The sequence below is a fragment of the Urtica dioica genome, chromosome 7, assembly GCF_054948205.1.
Source record: "Urtica dioica subsp. dioica isolate 48M chromosome 7, U.dioica_male_clone48M_v1_H2, whole genome shotgun sequence".
NCBI classification, from domain to species: domain Eukaryota; kingdom Viridiplantae; phylum Streptophyta; class Magnoliopsida; order Rosales; family Urticaceae; genus Urtica; species Urtica dioica.
Genome location: NC_142762.1, coordinates 5,816,720 through 5,843,706, shown reverse-complemented (window position 1 = coordinate 5,843,706; position 26,987 = coordinate 5,816,720). Strand labels below are relative to the sequence as shown.

At 37.5% G+C, this 26,987-nt stretch overlaps 2 protein-coding genes across 2 annotated transcripts; one reads left to right on the top strand and one right to left on the bottom strand.

The window, feature by feature from the left end:
• Positions 1–8,786: 8,786 nt before the first annotated feature.
• Positions 8,787–12,445, bottom strand: LOC149390158 (persulfide dioxygenase ETHE1 homolog, mitochondrial-like). Its single transcript, XM_089619683.1, has 8 exons — positions 12,331–12,445; positions 10,267–10,406; positions 10,028–10,135; positions 9,487–9,621; positions 9,169–9,210; positions 8,990–9,053; positions 8,854–8,933; positions 8,787–8,807 (listed from the first exon to the last, which is right to left on the bottom strand). The coding sequence occupies exons 1-8, from the start codon at positions 12,443–12,445 to the stop codon at positions 8,787–8,789; spliced, it is 705 nt and encodes a 234-aa protein (XP_089475809.1).
• A 1,456-nt stretch (positions 12,446–13,901) lies between these two features.
• On the top strand, positions 13,902–15,152 carry LOC149390157 (myb-related protein 308-like). The gene is made up of 3 exons (XM_089621317.1): positions 13,902–14,281; positions 14,351–14,480; positions 14,560–15,152. The coding sequence occupies exons 1-3, from the start codon at positions 14,149–14,151 to the stop codon at positions 15,059–15,061; spliced, it is 765 nt and encodes a 254-aa protein (XP_089477443.1). The 5' UTR covers positions 13,902–14,148; the 3' UTR covers positions 15,062–15,152.
• The last annotated feature ends 11,835 nt before the right edge of the window (positions 15,153–26,987 follow it).

The following is a 26,987-nucleotide window of genomic DNA, read 5'->3' as shown; positions in this document are numbered from 1 at the left end:
ACTTCATGAATCCTCCGATCTAACAAAATCAACACACCTATGGCACTTAAGACTTGGTCATATCAGTCTAGAAAGGATTAAGAGACTTGTGAGGGATGGTCCACTCCAAGCCTCTGCAATAGGTTCACTACCTACTTGTGAATCCTGCATAGAAGGAAAAATGACTAAGCGACCTTTCTCTGATAAAGGTCGAAGAGCCACTGAGTTGCTGGAACTAATACATTCTGATGTATGTGGTCCGCTCAGCCAACAGGCACGTGGAGGATACGAATACTTCATTACCTTCACTGATGATTACTCACGATATGGGTTTGTCTATTTGCTCAAACACAAATCCGAGACCTTTAACGTATTTAAGGTCTTTAGGGCTTTAGTGGAAAAGCAAACTGGCAAAGTGATCAAAACCCTTCGATCTGATCGAGGTGGTGAGTATATGTCTGGAGAGTTCGATGACTTTCTTAAAGAAGAAGGTATCGCTTCTCAGCTTACCGCACCTGGCACACCTCAACAAAACGGAGTGTCAGAGAGAGAAGAAACCGAACTCTTATGGAGATGGTTAGATCAATGATGAGTTACTCATCACTCCCGCTTTCCTTTTGGGATATCCCCTCGAAACAGCCGCTTACATTCTGAACCAAGTTCCGTCCAAAATGGTTCCTGGTACTCCTTATGAACGATGGACTGGCCGTAAAGTGAATCTTGGCCGCATCCGAATTTGGGGTTGCTCTGCACACGTGCTGAGGCAAAAGACTAGCAAGTTGGCTAGTAGGTCAGAATTGTGCCTGTTTGTAGGATATCCGAAGGAAACCAAAGGTTTTACTTTCTATAGTCCCGAGGACGATAAGACTTTCGTTAGCACGAATGCTCGTTTCCTTGAGGAGGACTTTATGAAGGATGCGAAACCTAGAAGCAAAATTGTGCTTGAAGAAAAGTTGGGTGAGGAAGCTTCTACCTCATCTGTAAGAACTGTTCTTACCCCAACTGAAACACAACCTAACTCATCAGAATTTCGTCAAGTAGTACTTCGACGTAGTGGGAGGGCTGTTCAACAGCCTGACAGGTACATGTCTTATGGAGACTCTCTTGTAGCCATCTCCGACATGGATGACCCTGTTTCCTATAGCCAAGCGATGGCTTGTTCTGAATCAAACCTTTGGTTGACGCCATGAAAGTTGAAATGCACTCGATGTATGTCAACAAAGTCTGGAAACTTGTAGACCTTCCTGAAGGGATTAAACCCGTAGGGTGTAAGTGGATATACAAGAAGAAAAGGGGTCCTGATGGGAACGTCGAGACGTTCAAAGCACGACTTGTGGTGAAGGGTTATACCCAACAAGAAGGGATTGACTATGAAGAAACCTTCTCGCCAGTCGCGATGCTTAAATCCATCCGCATACTCCTATCCATAGCTGCAGCTCTCGACTATGAAATTTGGCAAATGGATGTCAAGACAGCCTCTTCCTGAATGGTAGTCTTGACGAGCGCATTTACATGGCTCAACCAGACGGTTTCATGGAAAAAGGTCAAGAGACCAAGGTTTGTGAGTTACTTAAGTCCATTTATGGACTAAAGAAAGCATCTAGGTCATGGAATATTAGATTCGATGAAACTGTAAAGAGCTTTGGCTTTGAACAGTCAATAGATAAGCCTTGTGTTTACAAGTTAATACACGAAGGCAAGGTTGTGTTTCTGGTACTAGATGTGGATGATATACTACTCATTGGTAATGACGTGGGTAAGTTATCTGAGGTTAAGGTCTGGCTTGCAAAGCATTTCGATATGAAGGATCTAGGAGAAGCCGCATACATTCTGGGAATCCAAATCTTTCGAGATAGGAAAAACCGGACCCTGTCGCTCTCTCAAGCATCTTATATTGATAAGGTGATGGATCGCTTCTCGATGCAAGACTGCAAGAGGGGTCAAACACGCTTTAGGCATGGAGTTTCACTCTCTAAGGACTAGTCTCCCAAGACTGCACAAGAGATTGAAGACATGAGGAAGATTCCTTACGCCTCTGCCGTAGGAAGTCTCATGTATGCTATGCTTTGCACTAGACCTGACATCTGTTTCGCCGTTCGCGTAGTTAGCCTTTTCCAATCCAACCCTGGACCCGAGCACTTGATTGCTGTTAAGCATGTTCTTAAGTATCTTCGAAGAACTACGAACTTGATGCTTACATACTCAGGTACTGACCTGACTATGACGGGATATACCGACTCCGATTTTCAAGCGGATAAGGATTCCAGGAAATCCACTTCGGGATCTGTGTTCATCCTTAATGGTGGAGCTGTCGTGTGGAGGAGTATTAAGCAATCTTGCATTGCTGACTCCACAATGGAAGCAGAATATGTGGCTGCTTGTGAAGCTTCCAAAGAGGCTGTATGGCTTAGAAAATTCCTTAAGTGTTTGGAAGTTGTTCCAAACGTCGACGAGCCCATGACCCTTTATTGTGATAATAGTAGGGCTGTCGCTAACTCAAAGGAACCTCAAAGCCATAACCACTCTAAACATATTGAGAGGAAATACCATTTGATTCGAGAGATCGCGCAACGCAGAGACGTGGAGGTGAAGTAGATCTCTAGCAGATCTATTCACCAAGGCCCTAGTGAACATGGTCTTTGACCAACTTCGAGAGGGATTAGGCATGTAGGACTACTCACATCTTCTTTGAGTCAAGTGGGAGTTTGTTGTCAATGGTGCCCACAAGAAGAGTAGTAGTGTCTATTTGTGTACATTTGGTGTAATATAGTCTTACGAAGACTCTTGCTTGTAATTGCTTATTCATTAATAAAAATTTGAAACGTTCATTCAATCTTCCTTGTCTGAAGCTTTATGATAAAACCATAGTCTTTTAGTCCATAAACAAACTTAACAACTTACGAAGAGACAAATGTAGATTTGCATGAACAAACTCTTCGTAGTTTGCTTAAAACGATATATTCGCAATCTTATGGTCAAAGGACTATTGACCTCAGTGTGATTGTTAGAAGAATCTATGATGTCTGGTTATGAGGCATTGAGATTTGGGGACTCTATAGTTCTTCTAGGTATCTTCCGAAGGTACTGAATTGACCAGTGCACTTCTAGAGACAATATAAGAACAAACCATTTAACCTCTTATGTCTCGATGTCACTATGTATGAATTGCATCATGCTTACCTTAATCCTGAAATGAGACATGCCATTTCACACCTTAGTATTCTCATTTGAGAAAGTCAAAGTTCGGACTCACTATGTGATTCCGAACAAGGCCTATTGGTGAAGTACTAAGTTGTGAGTCTGTCATGAGTAACTTTGTGAAGTTCTCATAGATATGGAATTCATGAACAAGATTGCTGAAATGCAATGTATGTCACCTCATGCTTTGTTCCTTGGAGTGTGAATAAATGAACTGGCCAGTGTCCAAATTGAGTCCTGACTCTTTTGGATGAAACAATGTGACTTGTTAGCTCCTCGTCAATACATTGTTTCTAACTTATTCACAAGCGACAAAGGAGTTGAGGAAATAACAGCTAGAAGGGTAAAATGGTAATTTAGTAAATCCCGACTAGCTGATGACATTCATGAAGGGTAAACATAGATAATATTCAGTGGATCCGCTCATCATAATTAGGTTGAATTCTTGAGTAGAAAATAAATTCATTTGAACCGAGAGATTTTCAGTGTCAACTCTTTAGTGGAGTCAGTTGGCATTAAGCTAAACTTGGAAAAGGTTTGTGAACTTTTGAGTCCAAGTGTTTAGCTCAAGCTTTGTTCATTTGGGTCCATGAGGTCACTGTCACGAATCACATCGATAGGAATAGTTAAACAGGAAGCTAAGTCAAAACAAAAACGAAAATTGTCAAAAGGGTATTTTTGTCTTTTGAGACATAGTATGAAATGGATGTCAATAAATTTTTTGACAAGTTCGTTTGATGACTTAATGTCACTCGGCCATGACTTGATCATTGGGCCTTGTGAATTAATTTCATTTCATAAGAATTTTATTGAAAATTCTTAATGGGCCTTTCTCATGTTGTTATGAACAAATGAAGAAGCTTCTAGAAGCTCCTTCTAGAGAAATGTTGGGCGCCCATAATACCCAAAGAAAGAGAGTTCCTTTTGTGCATTAATGTATGAAGATACTTGTCAAAAGAAAAAGAGGAAACAAATTTCCTATGCATGGCATAAAGGAATTTCGGCCATAAGGGTCAAGAGAGAAGCAAATAAAAGAGGAAACAAATCCAAGGACTTGCTTGGCAAGTCTTGGCCATGTGCCTCATTAAAGAAAAAGGGAAATTGGCTCATGAATATGTGATATTCTATAGAAGAAGAAACTACCTTATTGAAGGTAAGACCTCTCCTATAAATAGGAGCCTCATTCTTCTCATTTTTCTCATTCCAAGTTTTAGAGATTGAGAGCTTCTCTCTCTAGCTTGGCCGCCCCTCTCCTCTCTCTCTCTATTCAATTTCGATTTTTGTTTTGGCACCTAGGTCCTCATTTGACCTAGAGTTTAGCTCTGCGACTTCAAGACTCGTTCTTAAGTCGTAGTGTTTAAAAGTGCCCACTCACTGATTCCTTTATTTCGAGTGATTTAGTGATAGAAACTTTCGTGGTTGCTCGAGGTGTCGAGGAAAGAAAGAGAGACGTGCTGCGAGGGGAGACGAGCGTTGCAACTTTCTAAGAGCTTCTCAAAGATCAAGCTTCAAGAAAGGTTAGTAAACTTCTTAGCTCATATTAGTTTTTTAATTATATGTACTTGCACTTTGTCTAGGTTAGTAAAAAACTGTTCTTACTTGTAAAAGAAAATTTTTAAAATTCCGCCGCTTACCGAAGCGTTAATTATTTTCTTAAACCCTAGATCGATTCCAACATCTATGATGTCTGGTTATGGGGCATTGAGAGTTGGAGACTCTATAGTTCTTCTAGGTATCTTCCGTAGGTACTGAATTGACCAGTGTACTTCTAGAGACAAAATAAGAACAAACCATTTAACCTCTTATGTCTCGAAGTCACTATGTATGAATTGCATCGTGCTTACCTTAATCTTGAAATGAGACATGCCATTTCACAACTTACGTATTCTCATCTGAGAAAGTCAGAGTTCGGACTCACTATGTGATTCAGAACAGGGCCTATTGGTGAAGTACTAAGTTGTGAGAATGTCATGAGTAACTTTGTGAAGTTCTCATAGATATGGAATTTATGTACAAGATTGCTGAAATGCAATGTATATCACCTCATGCTTTGTTCCTTGGAATGTGAATAAATGAACTGGCCAGTGTCCAAATTGAGTCTGGACTCTTTTGGATGAAACAATGTGACTTGTTAGCTCCTCGTCAATACATTGTTTCTAACTTATTCACAAGCGACAAAGGAGTTGAGGAAATAACAGCTAGAAGGGTAAAATGGTAATTTTATAAATCCCGACTAGCTGATGATATTCATGAAGGGTAAACATAGATAATATTTAGTGGATCCGCTCATCATAATTTGGTTAAATTCTTGAGTAGAAAATAAATTCATTGGAACCGAGAGATTTTCAGTGTCAACTCTTTAGTGGAGTCAGTTGACATTAAACTAAACTTGGAAAAGGTTTGTGAACTTTTGAGTCCAAGTGTTTAGCTAAAGCTTTGTTCATTTGGATCCATGAGGTCACTGTCACAAATCACATCGAGTAAGAATAGTTAAACTAGAAGCTAAGTCAAAACAAGAACGAGACAAGTTTTGTGAAAATTGTCTAAAGGGTATTTTTGTCTTTTTAGACATAGGACGAAATGAATGTCAATATTTTTTTTTTTTGACATTGTCATATGATGACAAATGAAATTTAAATCACACGGCCAACTTAAAGAATTTGGGCCTTGATGATTAATTTCATTTCATAGAATTTTACTTGAAAATTATTAATGGGTTTTTCTTATGTTGTCATGAACAAATGAAAAAACATCTAGAAGCTCCTTCTAGAAGCTCAAATTTCATCCAACCCAAGAAAAATAAGGCTGAATTTCGTTCATGTCATAGTGGGAAAGAGAGTTTATTTTGTGCATGAAGATACTTGCCAAAAGAAAAAGAGGAAACAAATTTCCTCTAGAAGGAAAGTGCATTTTCGGCCAACTAAGAGGAAATCAAATGAGGAAACAAATCCTAAGCCTTCATGAGGCATGTTGGACGTGCAAGGCCATAGGAAAAGAGGAAACACTACCAGAAATTTGGCCTCTAACTACTGCCGAACGCCGTAGTCATTTTAAGTCGACTACAGTTTACCGACTGTCATCTATTGCACTGGAGTCTTATCTCTTTGATTATGACTCCAGTTTTTGGCCGTAGTGTATCTGTTTTATAAGACTGTAGTTAAAATATATAACTACATTTTATAGATGTAGTCTTACTAGTCTCATCTATAAATACTACAGCATTATGATGTAGTTATATATAACTCAATTACATAAGAAAAAAAACACTACAGTTTTAACAAGTAGTCTTAATTTATTTAATTAGACAGACTACGGCGTTTTTGTGTCATCTATTGCACTGGAGTCTTATCTCTTTGCCTACGACTCCAGTTTTTTCTGTTGAAGACTACATCTTTAAAATGTAGTTGTTGAAGTTAAGAGTGCATAAACACTACAACTTTAGAAAGTAGTTTTAATTAATTGAATTTGACTGACTACTGTGTTTTTGTGTCATCTATTGCACTAAAGTCTATTCTATTTGGCTATGACTCCAGTCTTTTCTCTTGAAGAATACATTTTTTAATTGTAGTTTATATTCATGAAATTATATTTTAACAATATAGACTACATCTTATTTATGTAGAGCAATTTTTTTAAATAAAAATATATTTAAATAAATATAAAATTAAATACATAAATGAATATCTAAAAAAACACATGATATCCAAATAAATCTCATATTCCATTAAATCATCAATCAATATCATTATAGTGTCATACAAATAAAATTCATGTCTAATTTATTGCATACTTGGCCAAACAAGCTATTAAGCATGTTTTGATATCAGTTCATTAGCATGCAAAATTAATATACCCATTCACATGAAAAAAATAATTAAACAAAACGCAATAAAGTTTCACGGGGAGAGTGGCTGGACCGGACGACATAAAGTCTAATTCCCTCTGTGAGCTTTTTATCTTGGTCGCCAACCTTGAGAGCAGAGAATCAGAGAAACCATATCAAAAACAAGTTATGACATAAAAGCTTAAAACAAACATTTATTAAAAAAAAAAGAATACCAGATTGACCAAGTACTTCCTCACCAACTTCTTGATCTAAGTGGGAAAAGTGTTAGTGAAAACTGAACCAATATGTACAGAGTCACACACAAACCAAATGAGTAAAGCTTACCCCAAATTTCGAGAGACGTCACAGCACTGTAAATCTTCCCTAGAACATTTCTCGTCGATCTCAGCCAAGTCATTTCTTCATATCTTCCTCGAGAGCCTGCATTGCTGCCTATTTTCCTCCAAGGACAACAATCAATTCCCAGAATTATTTCTTACAAACTTAATCACAGGAAATATACTCAACTATTGTTCAGATACTAAGAGTGATAAAGCTGTCTTTGCTGCCTATTAATCATGGTCACAGAGTATGCCCACCAAAAATGTTCGATAGCATTATTAGAATCTAGTTAGAAAAAAAGGGGAGCTACAACAATAATTCAAATCCCGTGGTTATAAATGTGCTTGCCAGAAAGCTTTAATTGCTATTCTAATGCTGTCCACGATGTAACCGTATATTTTCCCAAAATGCAATGTATAGCCATTAGGGGTTTTAATTAAAAACTTGGTCTATTCAAATATTATTTTAACTTATCCATGTTTATTATTATTATGAATTTAGGGTTTTAAGTCAACTAGGGTTTAGTTACTTTATTTCAAAATTTTCCTTAGACTTACGAACAAATGAGTCTCCCTTTACTAGCAAAATAGCCTCCAACCAATTAACTTAATCTCTCTAAAAACTAGAAGCTATTAGGTTCCATGGAGATTTGCATTCATAAGTATTTCTTGTTAGCGCTAATTCATCACAGCTTCTCGTATCACGAGATCAAAATCCTGGGTTCATACCACTGTGATATCCATTTTCTTAAATGATGGGTATAGTGAAAAATGATTTATTTATTAAAAAGTTCAAAAACTTGTGGAAAATAATTCAAACTGATCTAAAAAAATAAAAAATAAACTGATCTCACCTTTGAAGTTGCTACCCACAGATCCTTGTATGTTGTGTCTGATACATGATCACTGATTTGATTTATCTGAGAGGAGTCCAGGTTTTTGGAATGTCTATTTCATTATCTACGACTCTTAAATAGGACCAAATCAAGAGAACTAAACGTTTGTCTGTATAACAGAAAAATAAAATGCTGTTGAATAGCTATGAAGGTTCAATCAATATCAAAACCAACCTCTCCTGCATGTAGACCCAAGTGTTCAGCCCAAAGGGAACATCGAAGACTATACGCGAATTTCCCTGAAACGCTATGGCTCCTTGTCGTTGTGGATGTTCGTACAAACACACGAACACACGTAAACTCAGAATGGTTTGTAAGAGTGAAGAGTTTGGTTCTGCCTTTTGAGCTCTTATTGGACTTAAGTTCCTATAGGATATTACCTACCTATTGAAAAGGAGTTTGAAACCATGGGAAGATCAATAAGCAAAGGTTGGCATGTGAGCATGTATTTTTTCTTTACCATTCTCAAATGGATTCCACAAATTATGAAATTAATTGAGTATCCTATAATTAAATCAAATATATGTATTGTCTCTGAAAAAGTAACTATATTTTGTTGCAAGTACGCTGAAACACACAAAGTGATGCACATAGAAATGGTTCACAAACATACTGTGAGAAAATCCTTGAGCTTGGTCTTGTTTTCGTCGAGCTCAACGGTGGCGGCTGACTGTGCGGTGGCAGCGATCCCGCCTGGGATTATGGCATTACAGCATAGACATGTGATTGATAACAGTTTCATTTTGTACTCACAGTGAATCCTTTGTAGTCATGAGCAGGATAGATCAACGTCTCTTTCGGCAATGTAAAAATCTGCCTCCATGATGTATGTGCCACATATATATATAAAATCTTTTTTCAAAATTTGTTCAATAAAAAATTATCTAGAAATGCTTCATAACATATTTATACATATCATTTTTCATGCCTGTGAATGCACAGATTTGTAGAGCTGCTCTGAACTTCCACCCTGCAAAAGACGTAGCTATGTTAAAACCTCACAAGTATTGATGTTTCTCATGAAATACATTGCTACAAAAAAAAAAAAAATCCCCTAATCCCATTTCATTTTAACCAAACATGCGGTGTAACATATTAAAAAAATATTCCAAACACGTTAAAAGTGTTTGGCGGAAGAAAATAAGAAGCAATATTGCTGAAACAAGAAAACCGAGAATGTACAGTCAAATAACCAAAAAATTTCAAATTTCATGTGCGATATGAAAATCCAAATAATCAAGCGTACCTGAAAGTCCGTCCTTCCACATCCACGAATCAGCACAGCATCTCCGGTGAATGCCATTCTAGGGCGAGGCTGGTACGATTCATCACCTGTAACATAAGTGACGCAGCCCTGTGTGTAGCCCGGAGTAGCACGAATCTGCATCCAAATACAGCCTCTTTGTTGGCAATTCAGCAATAAAGACTAAATGTCATTATCATAAATCACTTTTGCCAAGCCTCTCTTTTCGACAATCGAAAACCACAAGCGCAACTATTCATTAACAATGCGTATCTAGCTAGTTCTGAAATGTAAGCTTATTTTATGTTTACATTTCTACACCAGTTCATATCTCTCTCTTCTAACATCATTGTGTAATTGGCACCAAGGGATAAGAGGTGTGAAAATTTGAGCCTACGTTCATATAAAACTATGTCGAATTCTGCAATGGTGTTCTTAGTGGTTCACATTCATTGACGTTTACTCCTATTAAAGCAAAGCTAAAACCCTGCAACTCACGAGGATTAAAGAGAGTAATGTTATGACTTTTATCATCCTTAATTACCTCGAGAGAAAGACCCCCAAAATGGATTTTATCACCCGGTTCGGTGAGAACATCAGCTTTTGAACCACTTGCTTTAGAAATCACTGACTTCACGCCCGCCACTTTGCCCTGCTCAAATCAATTGCGTTTCAATTCAACTATCAATCAAAATCCCAAAAAATAAAAAATTACAATGACCATACGATTTCAAACAATCAGAAGTTCTGAGTCAAGGGAAAGAGTAGTACGTGTTGACAAACCTTAATGAGACCGGTCCCGGTGATGTGATCGGCGTGGACATGAGTGTTCATCGCGTATACAAGCTTAAGCCCCAATTCTTGAATGAGAGACAAGTCTCTGTCAACTGTCTTGTCCACAGGATCAATCAACTGAAAAATCACTCACAAGACCATCCTTAGTCAGACGAAGATCATTGATAATTACAAATAAATACTGCACAATCTAAAAAACAATCTCAGCTACGGAAATCAACAACTAAGACCCACGAGAGATAAACACAACGAAAAGCCCCAAATATCCGAAACTAAATACCTAATCTCAGATTCAAGGCTGCTAAGGGTTTTAAGTTTTACCTTGCTTGAACGAATTTCAGAGCACTCAGGAACTCTTTCACTTCCTCCCAATCAACGCTTAATCTTGCTGAAACCAAGGAACCACAAGCTCAGTCCCGAGTTCACGGAGGGGAAAAGAAACGTGGAAGAATAAGACCGGAGAAGATGAAGAAGATTGACGGCGATGGGTGAAAATACGAGATGAGAGAGAGAGAGAGAGAGAGAGAGAGAGAGAGAGAGAGAGAGAAAGAGAGTATCTGAGGTTTACGAAGAGAGAGTGACTGGGAATGTGAGATATACGAATATGAGAGAGAGTTTATTTTTTTTACTTAGTCAATTTTAGACTTGAGATTTTGATGTACCCGTTAAAACAAAAAATTTAGTGGAAAATTTCCCTCCAACATCAAAATAATGAAATGTTAGAATTTTTTTTTCTTAGTGCTACCACTACTTTTTTAGATTTAGCTGTAGTGAAATGTGCTAAATTTTAGTGGGAAATTTCCCTCCATTCAAAAGTGGTGAAATTTTGGTAATTTTTAAATTTTTTGGTATTACCACTACTTCTTTATATTGACTGTAGAGAAAAAAGACCATTAACTACAGCTTTATATTCGACTAGAGTCTAATATAGGCCTAGAAAAAGGTGACCGTAGTCTGTATTCAAAGACTCCATTAAAAGACTAAACTGAAGTTAAAAAAAAAAACTGTAGTTATATCCCACATTTCTGGTAGTGAAATAATAAGATTTTCTCATGAATATGTGATATTCTATAGAAAAGAGGAAACTACCTTTTGAAGGTAATCCTCCTCCTATAAATACCCCACCTCATTCCTCTCATTTCATTCATCCCAAAGTTTTAGAGATTGAGAGCCTCTCTCTCTAGAATATTGGCCGACTCCTCTCTCTCTCACTCTAGTTATTTTTCGTTTTTGTTTTGGCACCTAGGTCCTCATTTGACCTAGTGGTTTTAGCTCTTCGACTCTTGGACTTGTTCTAGAGTCGTCGTGTTTAAATGTGCCCACTCACTAATTCCTTTTCTCTCGAGTGATTTAGTGATAGAAACTTTCGTGGTTGCTCGAGTTGACGAGTAAAGAAGAGAGATGTGCTGCAAGGGGAGATGAACGTTGCAACTTTCCAAAAGCTTCTCAACGTTCAAGTTTCTAAAAAGGTTAGTAATCTTTAATGCTCATAATAGTTTTTATTTACATGTGCTTACTCTTTGTCTAGGTTAGTAAAATCGTTTTACTTGTTAAAAGAAAATTTTTAAAATTCCGCCGCTTACCGAAGCGTTAAAGTTTTTCTTAAACCCTAGATCAATTCCAACAATAATGAGGACTCGTTTCAAGGGTGAAATAAGTTATTTCAGAGCACGGAAGCATCATGCAGATGTGCTGAAGGAACTACATGGAGATTTTGACAAGTCATATACTTATTTATCCGTACTTTGTGAAATATTAATAGAGAAAAACCTTAGTAACCTTTTTATGATAATGTAAGTTTGTGTAAATCAGTGTAAATAGTCTTCTACAATTTGCAAAAATAATTATTAACTATCCAATTTCATACACGGTTATTGAAATCGACGATGATCGAAATTTAAGTATTTTTTCCTAGCATTTGGGGCTTCGGCTCATGGATTTTAATTATGTAGGCCAATAATATCCGTAGACGGAACTTTTCTTAAAGAAAAATTGCAAGGTACGTTATTTTGGCTACCTCTCAAGATGAGAACAATAATTTGTTTCCCTTACTTTTAAGAAATAAGATGGCCATGTCCGAATGCAGAGCAGCCCCGCGGGTCAGGTGAGCTCCTTGCCCTATCTCATTGGAAGTCTGATTAACGAGGGGTGCATGTGGTGGAGGCATATTGACTTGGTCAAGTTTGTTCTATGTGCCGTTGACACCTAATTCTGTGGGAGGTCGATTTTTCGAGACCTCCCAACAAGTGTTGAGGTGTTGCCTCAGGTTCTCGGTGAGGATAGGGGACCACATACGGTCTAGTGCAGCGGGATGGGGTTGCTCCACACGTGCTCCCGAATAGGAGCCCGAGGTTGAGGTGGCAGCGGGGCCTTCTTGCCTAGGCAAACACGCCTACCAAAGTTCCTTTCAACACTTCAACATCTCGAGTATCATGACTGATGTCCCAGATGCTAGAATTTGATACGTCTTTACTCTCCCCCGTTGGAGGAGAAGAAGGATCTTACTCCCTATCCCGATGACGAAAATTGTACTTTGAACTCGTTGCTTGAGGGTTTTGATTGTTTCCACCTCTTGACACAACGGAAATAACACTAATAGACATGATGCAAGTGTCTGAATTTGGAAGAAAAGAGAAATGCCATGGAGATCGTGACTATTACTCGAGCTCCCCTCCTTATAGCGCCAAAATGTTAAATGTATGTTTTCCGATCAACACTTTATAACTTAAATACTACTTCGATCCTTGACCAGAACATGTGATCACACTTAGTGCCTCTATGCATTCTCCTTTTCGCAATGCGTGTAATTACCCTAAAAGGTACTGTTCGGATTAATATGTTTTAATGGTTAGCTATTTTTATGCAACTTCTATAAAATTCAGTCACTTATTAACCTAAAACTGTAAGTAATAATATGAAAAAAAAATATACATTAACTTGAAGAAAGAATTGGTATTAACGCAAATGACTGCACCATTGTTATGCTGTAGTACTGTACAGTGTACATTAATTTTATTGGAGAGTATTTACTCTACATTAGGATCGTAATGGAGTTTTAATTAAAAAGAACGATTAGGAGTAACGGAAATCTCTTATTGGAGATGATCATCTACGTCGATATTTCTCAGAGTCACATGCAATAGACAAATGTATACGTATTACAGCCACCAAACAAAGTAGACATCAATAAACTAGACCACAATAATTAATTTCCTCTTTGCTGTTGTCTTCCTTGGATTTATTTCTATTGTAAAATAAATAAAATAAGGCGCCGTAAATACTGGTGAGCAAGTTTTCTTCCTCTTTTTTTCTTCTCAGGTTGGTAGAGACCATGTGACTCATTTTTAAACAGAGAAATATATGTTACACATCTTTGAAGATCACTCGAGACTTTGTTGCCCTTTTCTTTCTTTCTTTCTTCCTTTCTCAAAGAGTCTCATGAATGACTCGGCCTCGTTTTAGAGAGAAGAGAGAAGAGAGAGAAAAGGCTAGAAAAGAGGCGAATATGACGTAAAAGTAGAGCTACCTACCAAAACGCAGCCCCATCTGTAACTACTAATTAACCACTTGCCTTTCCCACCCAACAAATAAGGTCAAATCCCCACTCTCTCTCTCTCTCTCTCTCTCTCCCCTTTTCTTACATATAAAAATCCCCTCTAATCTCTCTCCCTCTTTCTTTCTTTCAAACTCAAAAATCTCTCTCCATCTTCCCTTTCTCTCTTCTTATCCTCTCCCAACTTTACAACATTCACAAAAGAAAAAGAAGAAAAAAAGAACAACGTACTTATCCATACACTCGTTCCCAAATATACACGAACATAGCAGTAATAGTAATAAAGATAAGTCCAATATATAGACATAGATACAAAGATGGGAAGGTCTCCATGCTGTGAGAAAGCTCACACCAACAAAGGCGCGTGGACCAAAGACGAAGACCAACGCCTCATCGACTACATCCGCGCCCACGGCGAGGGCTGCTGGCGATCCCTCCCCAAAGCCGCCGGTAAATAAATTCCATTATTTATATATTCAATTTTTATTTGTCTCTTAATTAGTTTATTTGAATATACAGGGTTATTAAGGTGCGGTAAGAGCTGCAGGTTGAGGTGGATCAACTACCTCCGTCCAGACCTGAAGCGCGGGAATTTCACGGAAGAAGAAGATGAATTGATCATCAAGCTCCACGGCTTACTCGGAAACAAGTAATAATTGCTAATTTACCAAAATGATTTGATTTATTGATATTGTAATGATGTAATTAATATGTTTGTGAAATAATAGGTGGTCATTGATAGCGGGAAGGTTACCGGGAAGAACGGACAACGAGATAAAGAACTACTGGAACACCCACATAAAGCGGAAGCTCATTACCCGAGGCCTCGACCCTCGCACCCACCGCCCTCTAAACGACACCAACCTCACTCAAACGACATCTCCTAAGAAAGAGTTGGACGACACCAAGTCGAACAGCGGAACGACAACCGAGGAGGACCAACGACACGACGCCCCACCGCTCCTTAACCTCGAGCTCTCCATCGGCCTCGCTCCTCCTCACAGGCCACGTGGCCACTACGTCATCGGCAACACGCGAGTTTCGTTTTCCAACTCGGCCGAGTCGAGCTATTACGCCCCGACCAATTTGTTGTCCTTTGGCGGTTCTACTGGATTGTGCCTCTGTTGTCAGTTGGGTCACGCCAAAGGCAACGAATTGTGTGGGAATTGCCAAGCCTCTAAATCTAATAATGCCTTCTTTAGATTTCACATGCCTCTCAATTCTCAATAGATATTCTTCTTATTTTTCATTTTTATTTTTTTAATGTAATTTTAATTATGATATATAGAATTCAATATATATATATATATATATATATATATATATATATATTATATATATGTTATTTATTTTAATTTATCACCTGTCTGCTACTGGTTCATTAATTTTTTTTTTGTGGTTCATCACCCATGTTTACCAACTAGTTTGGCATATATATATATATATAAAAGCCTCGAACTAAACCCTAGAAAACCGTAAAAGAGGAAATCGAACCAAAATGAATAAAACCGTAAAAGAGGAAGATAGTAAGAGACAGAATAAAAACGGAAGAGAGATGAAGATAATGACGCGTAAGTGACCTAAGTGACGTGTCGAGTTACGATTGGTTAAAAACAAAATGAATAGTCTATGAATAGTAAGTTATCATTCTGACTTATTATATTATATAGATATATACAGAAGTTTATATATATATATATATATATATATATAAATTATATATATAAATATGCTGAGTTTGAATTACTTTTGCAGTTTAGGAAATCATTTTTATCTATTTATTTTCCATTTATAGGACGAAATACTGCTAAAACAAAGAACACGATTGACCATCTACCATGTCGAATATATATATATGATCTTCAAAAAAGATCACATACAGTGTATGATATATGCGCATGATAATATCTTTGAAATATGAATATTTATATGATTTTTTTTATATATATATTATATGTATAAGAATACGTAGGCCTCATTATGTTTAACTTAAGGTCAACCCACTTGGCAACTATGTGTCACCGTCACATTATTACTCCATTTTGGTTTTTTCCATTGACATGCAAATTAAATAAGACGAGTTTGGTAGCTATATTGTCATTTTCGGTTTCATAATGTCATCTAACAACGTCAATTTCTACAAGTGGCAGATTGTGGTTTCAAAGACATTAATTTATAACGCTGTAACATGATATCGTTTATGATCATTTTTTGGGTTTCTAGTTACCTCTAATCGTAATATGTCAATTGCCAGAAAGAGAAGGTTAATTAGCTGTTTCTTCTGCCTAATTCGTCTCCCCCGTTAAAATAGAATAAAAGTCATGGCTTTAAACCTGCCGAATATTCAAATATGAATATCGCACCAAATCTTGGCTGGATTTAGGTGAGACTGTTTGGTAATCATAGTGTAATCGTTGTTTAGTTATATGATGCCAATAATTTTTATATTATTAAGTGAGGCCGACCGGCCAATTAGGATGTTACATAGAAACCTAACACTCATTTTCAGTTCATTAAGAAAAGTTGGACGTGATTAGGATCCGAAAGAGGACCGTAGCAACGTGCATCTCTCTTGGATAAAGATGAGTGATATTCAATTTAATACTTGTGGCGATTATCAGTCACTCGCATACTAATCACGATCAAAGTTCCTTTTTCTTCTTCCAATTAAAAAGGAAGTTAAAATATTATTAGTTATAGAAATAGTATTACTTTATGTTAGATTTTTAGACCCTATTAATTATAACGTATTTTATCTTTGCTTGTAATAAGCTTGTATAGGTGGCAGTGCGTTACAGCCAGCGCAGCTCATTTTTCCCGCTCTTTTATTTTTGAGCTATATGTAGGTTTCATAAATTTTAAAAGATGAAAAATAATTAGAATACCAAAAATTAAGTAATTGCTTCCCTAAAAATACGCAATTAATAATTTCCCGAAATTAAAAAAGAAAATCGTTACACTTCAACTTCTCTTTCATAAAAAAAAAATAATTGCTACTTCACCAAAACATACGAAAACAATATACAATCGGTGCATATTAATGTTAATGAACTAAAAATTACTGGCGATTCAAAAGTAAAAGAATCTTAAACGTTAAAAATCAAAGCTTATTGACCATAATTAGTGAAAAATTTACTGATATTCAAAACTATATAACCTAAAAATCATACAAACCCAACGTCTAACTTTAATTAATGAACCTTGAAATCATGAGGTGTTTCTCGTTTATCCGCGGTTGCAAGCCTACGATTCACAACTACCGAATATCCCCGAAAACTCCAGCCGCAGACGCAGTTGCAGCTCTGAAGCGTCCATCCCGCGGCCAAAAACGAATCCCATCAAGGAATTCCATGCGCATGAGAGTTTCACCGGTGCGCTCCAATCTTTGCGTTGATCTTCAAATCCTAACTACCTCAACCTTCAGAGGAGAAGAGAAAGGGTGAATATTTGGGATAAAAAATTAGAGGAGAATAGAGAGAATTCAAATATTAAAAATTAAATACAAAAGTCATTTTATGTCAGTCTTGTGATTGCATATGAGAAGTGTATTCTTTTTTTGTCGAGTAATTTTTTTTTTGAAGGCAGCTTTGCTGCAGTGGGGATTGAACCCACGACCTCCACACATGAAGTAATTGTAAAGGTATTAAATGGGCATGAACCCAATTTACGATCAACAAAACAAATTCCACACGCGTAACAAAGTCAATCGATGTATAATATTGATGACGGAAGAAAAGCTACGACTACCTTGGCCAGAGAGAGAGAGAGAGAGAGAGAGAGAGAGAGAGAGAGAGAGAGAGAGAGAGAGAGTTACACTACAACAAATACCACATTTACCGACGATTTTTTTCGTCGCTAAAAATCCCGTAATCGTCGCTAAATCTCTTTAGCGACGATTTTAGCGACGATAATAATCGTCGCTAAATATGCGTGCCTAAATATATTTAGCGACGATTTTATCGTCGCTAAATATTTACCGACGATATTAGCGACGATAATGTCGTCCTTAAATGTCGTGACGAGAAGTTTTTTTCCATTTTGAAACAGGGAATTAGCGACGAAAACGTCGTCCCTAATTCACGCGCGAAAAATTCCCGCGTGAATTAGCGACGACAATACTTCTGTGTAATAATATTTAGCGACGACTTTGTCGTCGCTAATTATTATTATTTTTATTTTTTTTTTATTTTTTTTCGTCGTTAATTATTTATTTTTTATGGTTTTTTTTATGAAATTCTAAAATGAAAAATCAAATAAAAACTAAATTTATTATCCAAATCAAGAAATATATAAAAAAATCCGATTACGTACGTTTTCGGTTATCGAGAAATATGTACTATACACAAAATTTCTAATAAAACACTACTTGCGACGTTTGCTTTGTCGTCCCGCCGCTCGTTTTCCTCCTCCTCGACGTGAAACGCTCTTTTGCTGGCGCTGAAGTTCTGCAGGCTGCGGCGTCGGAGTAGACTGACTTGGTCCTCCGGGCGTCGTCTGCTGGCTGGCGTCGGGAGTCCTCTGCTGGCCGCCCGTCGGAGTGTGGACGTCGGGCGTCGGAGTGTGGACGCCGGCCGTCGGAGTCTGCTGGCTGTGGGATGACGGAGCCTGCTGCGAACTCTGCTGAAATTGGGACATGAACGAGCTAAGGTTGAGGCCGGGCACCTGACTCTGTATTGTCTCGGCGAACGCGGCGATGGTCGATGTCAACACCTCATGCGAGACATATCCTGATTGCGACGTCCCAGCCTCCGAACCGTAGACTTCGACGACTTCTGCCGCCATCCGTGCTCCCTGTGGCACCAAACGTCCGACGCCGGTCAAGTGATCAGTCCGCGAACCCATAATATCGCGGATCGCCTGCTGCTCTAGAACGGAATTATCAACGTCCGCTCCTTGGTGCTCAGCCTCCGCTCGCAACGTGTTGAACCTAGCGACCAGTCGATCCTGATATAATTAACTAGTTAGTATATATTAATCGAAAAATAAGAAAAATAAATGTAAACTTACATAACGTGCGGAGGCTTCAGGAGTCAGCCATTCGGACTTGTCGGACTGATGTTGGCGCTTGTAGTTCGCAAACAAGCTCTCGAATGCGCCTGTCTCGACGCTCTTCTGCATGTAAACAAAACTTCAAGTGTTAGATAATTTTAACGATTTGATGTATCATATAAACATAAAACTTACGTTCTTCATGCGGTGGGTTGAGAACCCAATCGTCCCCTGTCGAGTCTTCGTCTTCTTCTTCGCGCGATTCGCCTTATTCTTCGCTTGAATGGCCTGTAATATAAGTAACCGTACACGTAAAGAACAAATCGTTTAATAAAAGGGTAAACACATATTTAACATAAATGATTTGATTACCTTAAATTCATCGCTCGTATATCGTTGTATCAGCGTCTCCCATTCGGTATCGAGCTTAACGGTCCTCGGTTTCAGCGACCGCGCCACCTGTACGCTGCTCTTGCAGTCGATGTCGAACCATGACCGCAAGGTATGCCTCCAATCGCGAAGACGAGTCTTTCCGTCTCGAATGATTGCCGCATCGACAATCGCCTTCTTCTTCCCGGTTGCATCACCATCGACTCGAATGTCGTACTTGTCTCGAATCGCTGCTCGGATCTCGGCCTCCTTCGCCGGCCCCACGTTCGCATTCCTTGGGACCGTAGGCGAGATCTTGTCTCGGACGACCAACCCGAGCGTGTTCGCGAACGTCGCGAGATCCTGATCCATCTCACGCTCTGGCTGCAAGAACGACTGAAACTCCTCGTTATAAACGACGACTTCCTTCACCCCGGGGCGCCGTGCACGCTCAGATCGAATCCCGACCGTCGGCCCACGCACGGCCGGTTCAATATGCTCGTCTTCTTCTTCGACGCCATCACGTACGGGCGTCGACTGGCAATAATTCGGGAGACGGGCTAAGAAGTCATCCCCGTCTCCGCTGCCTCCAGCTCCTGTAGCCGCAGCCATCTGAAATTCCAAACAAAATACGATCCTACCGAAATTTCGGCAGAACCTAATTTCACATAAACTACCTAATTTTCGTTAAACTAATTCATTAATTTAAGTTTGTTACCTTTAGAGAATCGGTTAGTAATTACCTTTAAACTAATTCGTTAAACTATCTTTAATTCATTAATTCATACATAAACTACACAAACTTAAACAATTTTAAATTTTCTAATCGTAATTAACAAAATTACATTTCCTAATTTATTAATCTCTAATCTACTATACTTATATACATAATTAATCTCTAATCCTAATTTACAATTTTAAATTATCAAACATCCTAAATTATATCGTAATTAAATCCTAAATACTAAATTATATACTAAATTATAGATTAAATACTTATATCCTAAATAATTATATATAATTATAACTAATTATATATATAACTAATTATGTAAATACTTATATCCTATATAATTATAACTAATTATATAAATACTTATATCTATATACTAAATTATGTAATTATATAAAATATAACTTATATATATAAATATTTATAACACCCAAATAAGCATAATATCACAATTTTTAAAACCTAATCTGTTAATTAACAATTTATAACTAATTAATTCATTACCATTTATAACTAATATATAAATAAAGTTATATATATATATATAAATATTTATAACTAATTCATACAATTTCATTTTTTATAACTAATTTAATTTAAATAATTTAAATTACCTAATATAAATAACTATATACTAATTAATAACTAACTATATAATATAAATAACTATATATAACAATTTTTATATATAAAGTTATAAAAAAAAAAAAAAAAAAACTTACCGTACGTGGACGCGCGACGACGGTGGACGAGGACGAGGAAGACGAGGACGGTGGACGAGGACGAGGACGAGGACGGCGTTGGTGGTGGAGCGGCGACGGCGTCAGCGGCGGAGCGGCGGCGGAGCTGCAGACAGGAGAGAGATAGTGAGGAGAGAGAGATGTGAGGAGAGAGAGAGAAGTGAGGAGAGAGAGACTTACCGAGGAGGCACACGGCGTCGACTGCGTTGGGGCGGCACACGGCGGAGGAAGCGCACGGCGGAGGAGGAGAAACCAGAGAGAGATTTTAGAGATTTTAGGGTTTGGGAGCGAATGAGGGGTCTGGGTCGCGACCTGGTATTTAAAGACATTTAGCGACGATTTAATCGTCGCTAAATGTCTTTAAATTTCGTAGCTAAATCAACTTAAATTTTCAGTTCATAAACCAGGCATTTAGCGACGATTTCCTCGTCGCTAATAGATTTTTTTACACATTTAGCGACGATAAAATCGTCGCTAAATCGTTTCATTTAAATTATTTTGGGGGGATTTTCCCCTCTTTGAATTTCGTTAAATTTCGAAATTAATTCCAAACTATTAGCGACGATTTAATCGTCGCTAATTGTTTCCCGCGAACTTAGCGACGAATATACACATTTAGCGACGATAAAATTGTCGCTAATTATCTTTGCCGCAAAACTTTAGAAGTTTTGGCACCAAATAATTAGCGACGGAATTATCGTCGCTAAAAGGGTGATTAGCGACGACAAATTAGCGACGATAAAGTCGTCGCTAATACTTCCGTCGCTAAATGTCATATTTTTAGTAGTGTTAGGAAATTCAAAATAGAAAACGATCACACGTAATTGCTTCCAAAAATAAAACAACCAAATATTTTTTGAATTAAATACACCTACAAGACTATAATTGGGATAAAAAAAATAGTTGGATTGCCACTTAAAACGAAATTGACTATTTTCTTAAAAAAATTCAAATGTTAGCTATTTCACAATCCTAACATTTCAAGTTGTAATTTCTCTATGGTTAATGAAAAAAATTCACAATCAATCCTTATTGACCAAACTCTCTCATCTATTTTTTTTTCTCATTTATTCAATCGTATTATGGTAACAGATTATTTTCGAATCGTTTCCTCTTTAATCGAATCCCTACCTTGAGTATGTGATTATGCATCAAACCTCTTATCTTCATTGAATGGTCTCCAGTGGTGCGACTCAAACACTGGCGTAGATGATAATTTAAGTTCAATTTATCTTTATCACTCGTATTCTTTGGAATCGATCCATTATCATAGCTTTGTCGTAAAAAAAAACAAGGTTACATGGTTGGCTTTTCTTCGAAGCCTTGTATTTATAATCAGATCACGCTCAATTCTTGGATGCAAACCAATAACATATTGATTTTCTGGATTCTCAACTTCGTTCCAGCCTGAATTCATTTAGTCTCTTTGGCTAATCGGCAATGGCCATTTGGAATGATCTATAGGAATGCTTTTAACATAGTATTCATGAATACTATGTTAAAAGCATTCCTAATGATCATTTACAGCTGTGAGATTGTAATAATAATAAATAATCTTTATCTTTATTATTACTAAAGAGTTCTTGTCCGCATTAGTCAGAGCCGAATTGAGGGATATGGACCTAGTAATAGAAGCTCCTACAAATCCGTTCAAAAGACGAAATAGTCCTTCTCTTTTCAATCGATTTGCTCAATCTTGTTCAGTACTCCACAAAGTAATTCAAGACTTCACTCTCCTTATTACTAGAATTATATTTACTCATCATGACAAGTGTCCACTGCTCTAGTCAGTTCATGATCAAGATCCTCCAAGTTCAACCTGTATCGAGTAAGGACAATTATTTCGTTATACCTTACTCGATACATATATACCCTAAGCACCGTTGCTTCCCCAACAAAATATTCTTCCATACATTACTTACTACGAAAGTGCTAGCAATCTACCAATTCTGGAATCAACTCTTAGGTGAGTGAACATTGACCTTCTTTCAGGAAGGGCTGGGTTCCGTATATGTCAACCACTTTCTTCTCATATCACAGTCTGGATTCCAAAGACATAAGTATCCCAGTGTCTCAATAGCCTTTAACGAATGAGTCAAAGAACCTGGCGATATGACCTAGAAGTCCATGATCACTTCAGGATTTAGATCAAGTCTCATTCTAACCATCATAGCGACCCTGGTTAGTGTGTATAACGGTACATAGACGACACATCAACAACCAAAGTCTGTCATAGCCGTACACTTACCACAAGTTCAGAATGCTCCCACTAAGTGATCAACCTTGACTTGTGTTCCACATATATATGATTTTAGATACAGCTATCCAGGCATGTATCAATCATCGACCATGTTTAAGCTAACTTCCCAAACTCAGATTTCCCATCATGTGATTCACTTTAATGCGGAGACTATGGATGATAGTATTTTATTGATTCCGATTTAGAAAAACAACCCACTAATCAAATGATGCTAATAAAGTAAACTTCTTAACCAATTCAGTAATCATTCATGTTTATTTGTTATCTTCAGTGGGCGATATTCCTAACAATCTCCCACTTTGACCAAAGAAGATAAGGCAGTTTCCTTAGGCCATTTAACATCGTACAACAGACGGCTTAGATGTTTGACCATGACTGAGATTTCCATCTTATGGATTCTCACCTTAATCTATATCTCTATCAATTATGTCGATTGACATATGTCACATTTAATATTCATCCAGTTCATGCTTCTTTGCAAGTGATCTTTGACTTACCTCATAAGGTCAAGTCAAATTGTTCGTAGTAAATTAGTTTACTATAGAACACATTAACACTTTGCATATCTTTTAGATCATATACCATACTTTATATCATTAAGATAATAAGTCTTCCTATTCCAGGTGTACATCCCTTTGGCGCCAAAGCTAGTTGTACTATAGCATGTTTCAATCTCATCACCACTAACCATAGTGTGATTTTATCAAACATATTTATAAGAACTTCTATTGAAATTTTTCCATTACTTAGTTATTTATAGTTGGTCTGTATTAGTCGTGTCCATATTCTATATACACGGGACTTTAAGGATCTACTATATTTTAATAACTAAGCATCACACTATTTCCAGAAAATCTTAGCAACACTTTACTATTTCACGGAAATTTACCATTGTCAAAAGTCTAATTATTAGGCCTTTTTAATGACAATGTTTTTAGCCTCGACAATCGAGGTATATACCTTATATCAATAAGTATATCTGAGACTACATGGAACGAGCTTGTCGTTTCTATACATCAAGTTATAGAAACAGTCAGCTCAATGGTGCTATTATGGTCCATTATTTAAACGGTAATAACAAGTGTTTTGGAGTCATAATCATCGATCATTCTCAAAATATCGATTTCTTTTAACAAACCTTTATGTACAATCATTCATGATTTGTCCATCACTTGGATCAAATTTTCATATTTCAAAAAGTTTTAGTAGTTAAACTACTATGATCCATGTCATAAGTTTTTCAGAACTTTATCCATAAAGGACAGTTCATCTTCTACTCAGAAGATCTCGATGAACTGGTTCATAGTATCATAAAGAAGGGAAGCTCGTTGCCAATGTCTCTTCTCAAGGGCTCAATCCCTTATTTACCAAACAACTCATTAATAGCTCGAACTCATTCATTAATCTATTTATAGATCTATCTTTTCCATTAAGCCAATGGCTTAACTGGTAGATCTAATAACTACGGGTTTATGACTTTAAGTAAGTTAGTTTGATCTTTAGTGATACTTCACGATCATGTCTTTCCATTTAAAGAAAGATATTGTTGATGATAGTGACAAGGATCCATGCAAAGATGCTCCCACTCACTTATTGATTTTAGTGGCAAGGTAATGATCAATTATCCTTCCATTCAAATTATTGACTTACGTGGTAAGACTTATTAATTATCCTTCCACTCATATTATTGAATAATAGCAGATTTATACCAGTTAAGGATGCCATCGTCAATGATGGCTTCAATCCTGCGAAGGACGCTGCTATTTATATATTGATCAATAGTGGCTAAATTCATTTAAAGGTTGCTCCCACTTAATTATTGAACAACAGTGGCTAGAATTCGATCAAGGATGCTCCCACTCAATATTATGACTAACAGTGGCTAGGTTCCAATTAAGGATGCTCCCACTCAATCATTTGATTAAAAGTGGTTAGGTTTCAATTAAGGATGCTCCCACTCAATCAACGTAAATATTAGTGGCTAGGTTCCAATTAAGGATGCTCTCATTTATTAAATTTATCATCAACACTAACTTTATTTTGTTTCTCCTTAATTATTACCTCTTATTTGCACAAATCATTGTCAGTATAACGTAATAATTATTTAGTCGCTATAATAGCTCTAAATGGTTCTTAAACAATAAAACATATTCAATATAAAACTAAATACAGCAATAAATGTTAATTAAATTTCTAACATAGATTTATAACTTAGAAAATATAATTGTGATCACATATAGTATATGAACAAAAATCCAAATCCTTCATATTCTATATCATTCAATTCTAGGGCAATGACATTCACGCATATTCAAATATCATTAAAGCATTCAAAAGCAATTAATGACAAGTAGAGAAATATTTAATGACACAACTATGTGTTAATAAATAATGTTGTCGGTCGTTTTCAAAAAACCCAAGACGCCGAGAAAACACGCCGTTCAAAGGGCCGATGGTCAGGCTTAAGACGCCTCCGCGGCGCGCCATAAGACATCCAAGAGATGTAGGCTAAAGACGCCTCCGCGGCGCGCCGTAAGACATCCATGAGATGCAGGCTTAAGACGCCTCCGTGGTGCGCCATAAGACATCCAAGAGATGCAGGCTAAAGATGCCTCCGCGGCGCGCCATAAGACATCCAAGAGATACAGGCTTAAGACGCCTCCGCGGCGTGCCATAGGTCATCCAAGAGATGCAGGCTAAAGTCGTCCCTCGCGACGCGCCTAAGACGCCTACATGGCGCACCTAAGACGCCTACATGGCGCACCTAAGCCGTCCCTCGTGACTCACCCAAGTCGTCCCTCGCGATGCACCTAAGTCGTCCCTCGTGACGCGCGTAAGACGCATACATGGCGCAACCAAGTCGTCCCTCGTGACGCACCTAAGACACCTACATTGCGCACTTAAGATGCCTACATGGTACATCTAAGACGCATATATGGCACACCTAAGAAGCCTACGTGGCACATCTGTTGGAATTGATCTAGGGTTTAAGAAAAAGTTTAACGCTTCGCAAAGCGGCAGAATTTTAAAAATTTTCTTTTCAAGTAAAAATAGTTTTTACTAACCTAGACAAAGAGCAAGTACATGTAATTAAAAATTATTATGAGCTAAGAAGTTTACTAACCTTTCTTGAAGCTTGAACTTTGAGAAGCTTTTGGAAAGTTTGCAATGCTCGTCTCCCCTCGCAGCACGTCTCTCTTTCTTTCCTCGGCACCTCGAGCAACCACGAAAGTTTCTATCACTAAATCACTCGAAATAAAGGAATCAGTGAGTGGGCACTTTTAAACACTACGACTTAAGAACGAGTCTTGAAGTCGCAGAGCTAAACACTAGGTCAAAGGAGGACCTAGGTGCCAAAACAATAAAATGAAATTGACTAGAGAGAGAGAGGAGAGGGGCAGCCAAGTCTAGAGAGAGAAGCTCTCAATCTCTAAAACTTTGGATGAATGAAATGAGAAGAATAAGGCTCCTATTTATAGGAGAGGTCTCACCTTCAATAAGGTAGTTTCCTCTTCTATAGAATATCACATATTCATGAGCAAATATTCCTTTATTTCTCCTTTCATTTGGGCGGCCAAAAGGTTCCATGCATAGCCATGGATTTGTTTCCTCTTTTATTTAGCTTCCCTTTGAGTCTACTTGGGCGCCCATATGCTTTCCTCTTGGAGAAAATTTGTTTCCTCTTTTTCTTTTGGCAAGTATCTTAATACATTCATGCACAAAATATTCTCTCTTTCTCTTGGGTATTTGGGCGCCTATCACCTTCTAGAATGGGCTTCTAGAAGCTTTTCCATTTGTTCATGACAACATGAAAAAGGCCCATTAAGAATTTTCATTAAAATTCTTATGAAATGAAATTAATCCAAAAGGCCCAATGATCAAGTCATGGCCGAGTATTATCAAGTCATCAAATGACCTTGTCAAATTTATTGACATTCATTTCATCCTATGTCTCAAAAGACAAAAATACCCTTTCGACAATTTTCGTTCTTGTTTTGACTTAGCTTCCAGTTTAACAATTCCTACTCGATGTGATTCGTGACAGTGACCTCATGGACCCAAATG

What these genes read in the sequence shown, in the direction of transcription:
- LOC149390158 (XM_089619683.1), bottom strand. Translation starts at nt 12,445, where the DNA reads ATGCCTCCACCACATGCACCCCTCGTTAATCAGACTTCCAATGAGATA. An exon ending in CCGGGACCGGTCTCATTAAG is followed by an intron (nt 10,136 to 10,266) that starts GTTTGTCAACAC and finishes TGATTTGAGCAG; the next exon opens with GGCAAAGTGGCGGGCGTGAA. An exon ending in CTACAAAGGATTCACTGTGA is followed by an intron (nt 8,934 to 8,989) that starts GTACAAAATGAA and finishes CCATAATCCCAG; the next exon opens with GCGGGATCGCTGCCACCGCA.
- LOC149390157 (XM_089621317.1), top strand. Translation starts at nt 14,149, where the DNA reads ATGGGAAGGTCTCCATGCTGTGAGAAAGCTCACACCAACAAAGGCGCG. An exon ending in ATCCCTCCCCAAAGCCGCCG is followed by an intron (nt 14,282 to 14,350) that starts GTAAATAAATTC and finishes TTGAATATACAG; the next exon opens with GGTTATTAAGGTGCGGTAAG. An exon ending in CACGGCTTACTCGGAAACAA is followed by an intron (nt 14,481 to 14,559) that starts GTAATAATTGCT and finishes GTGAAATAATAG; the next exon opens with GTGGTCATTGATAGCGGGAA.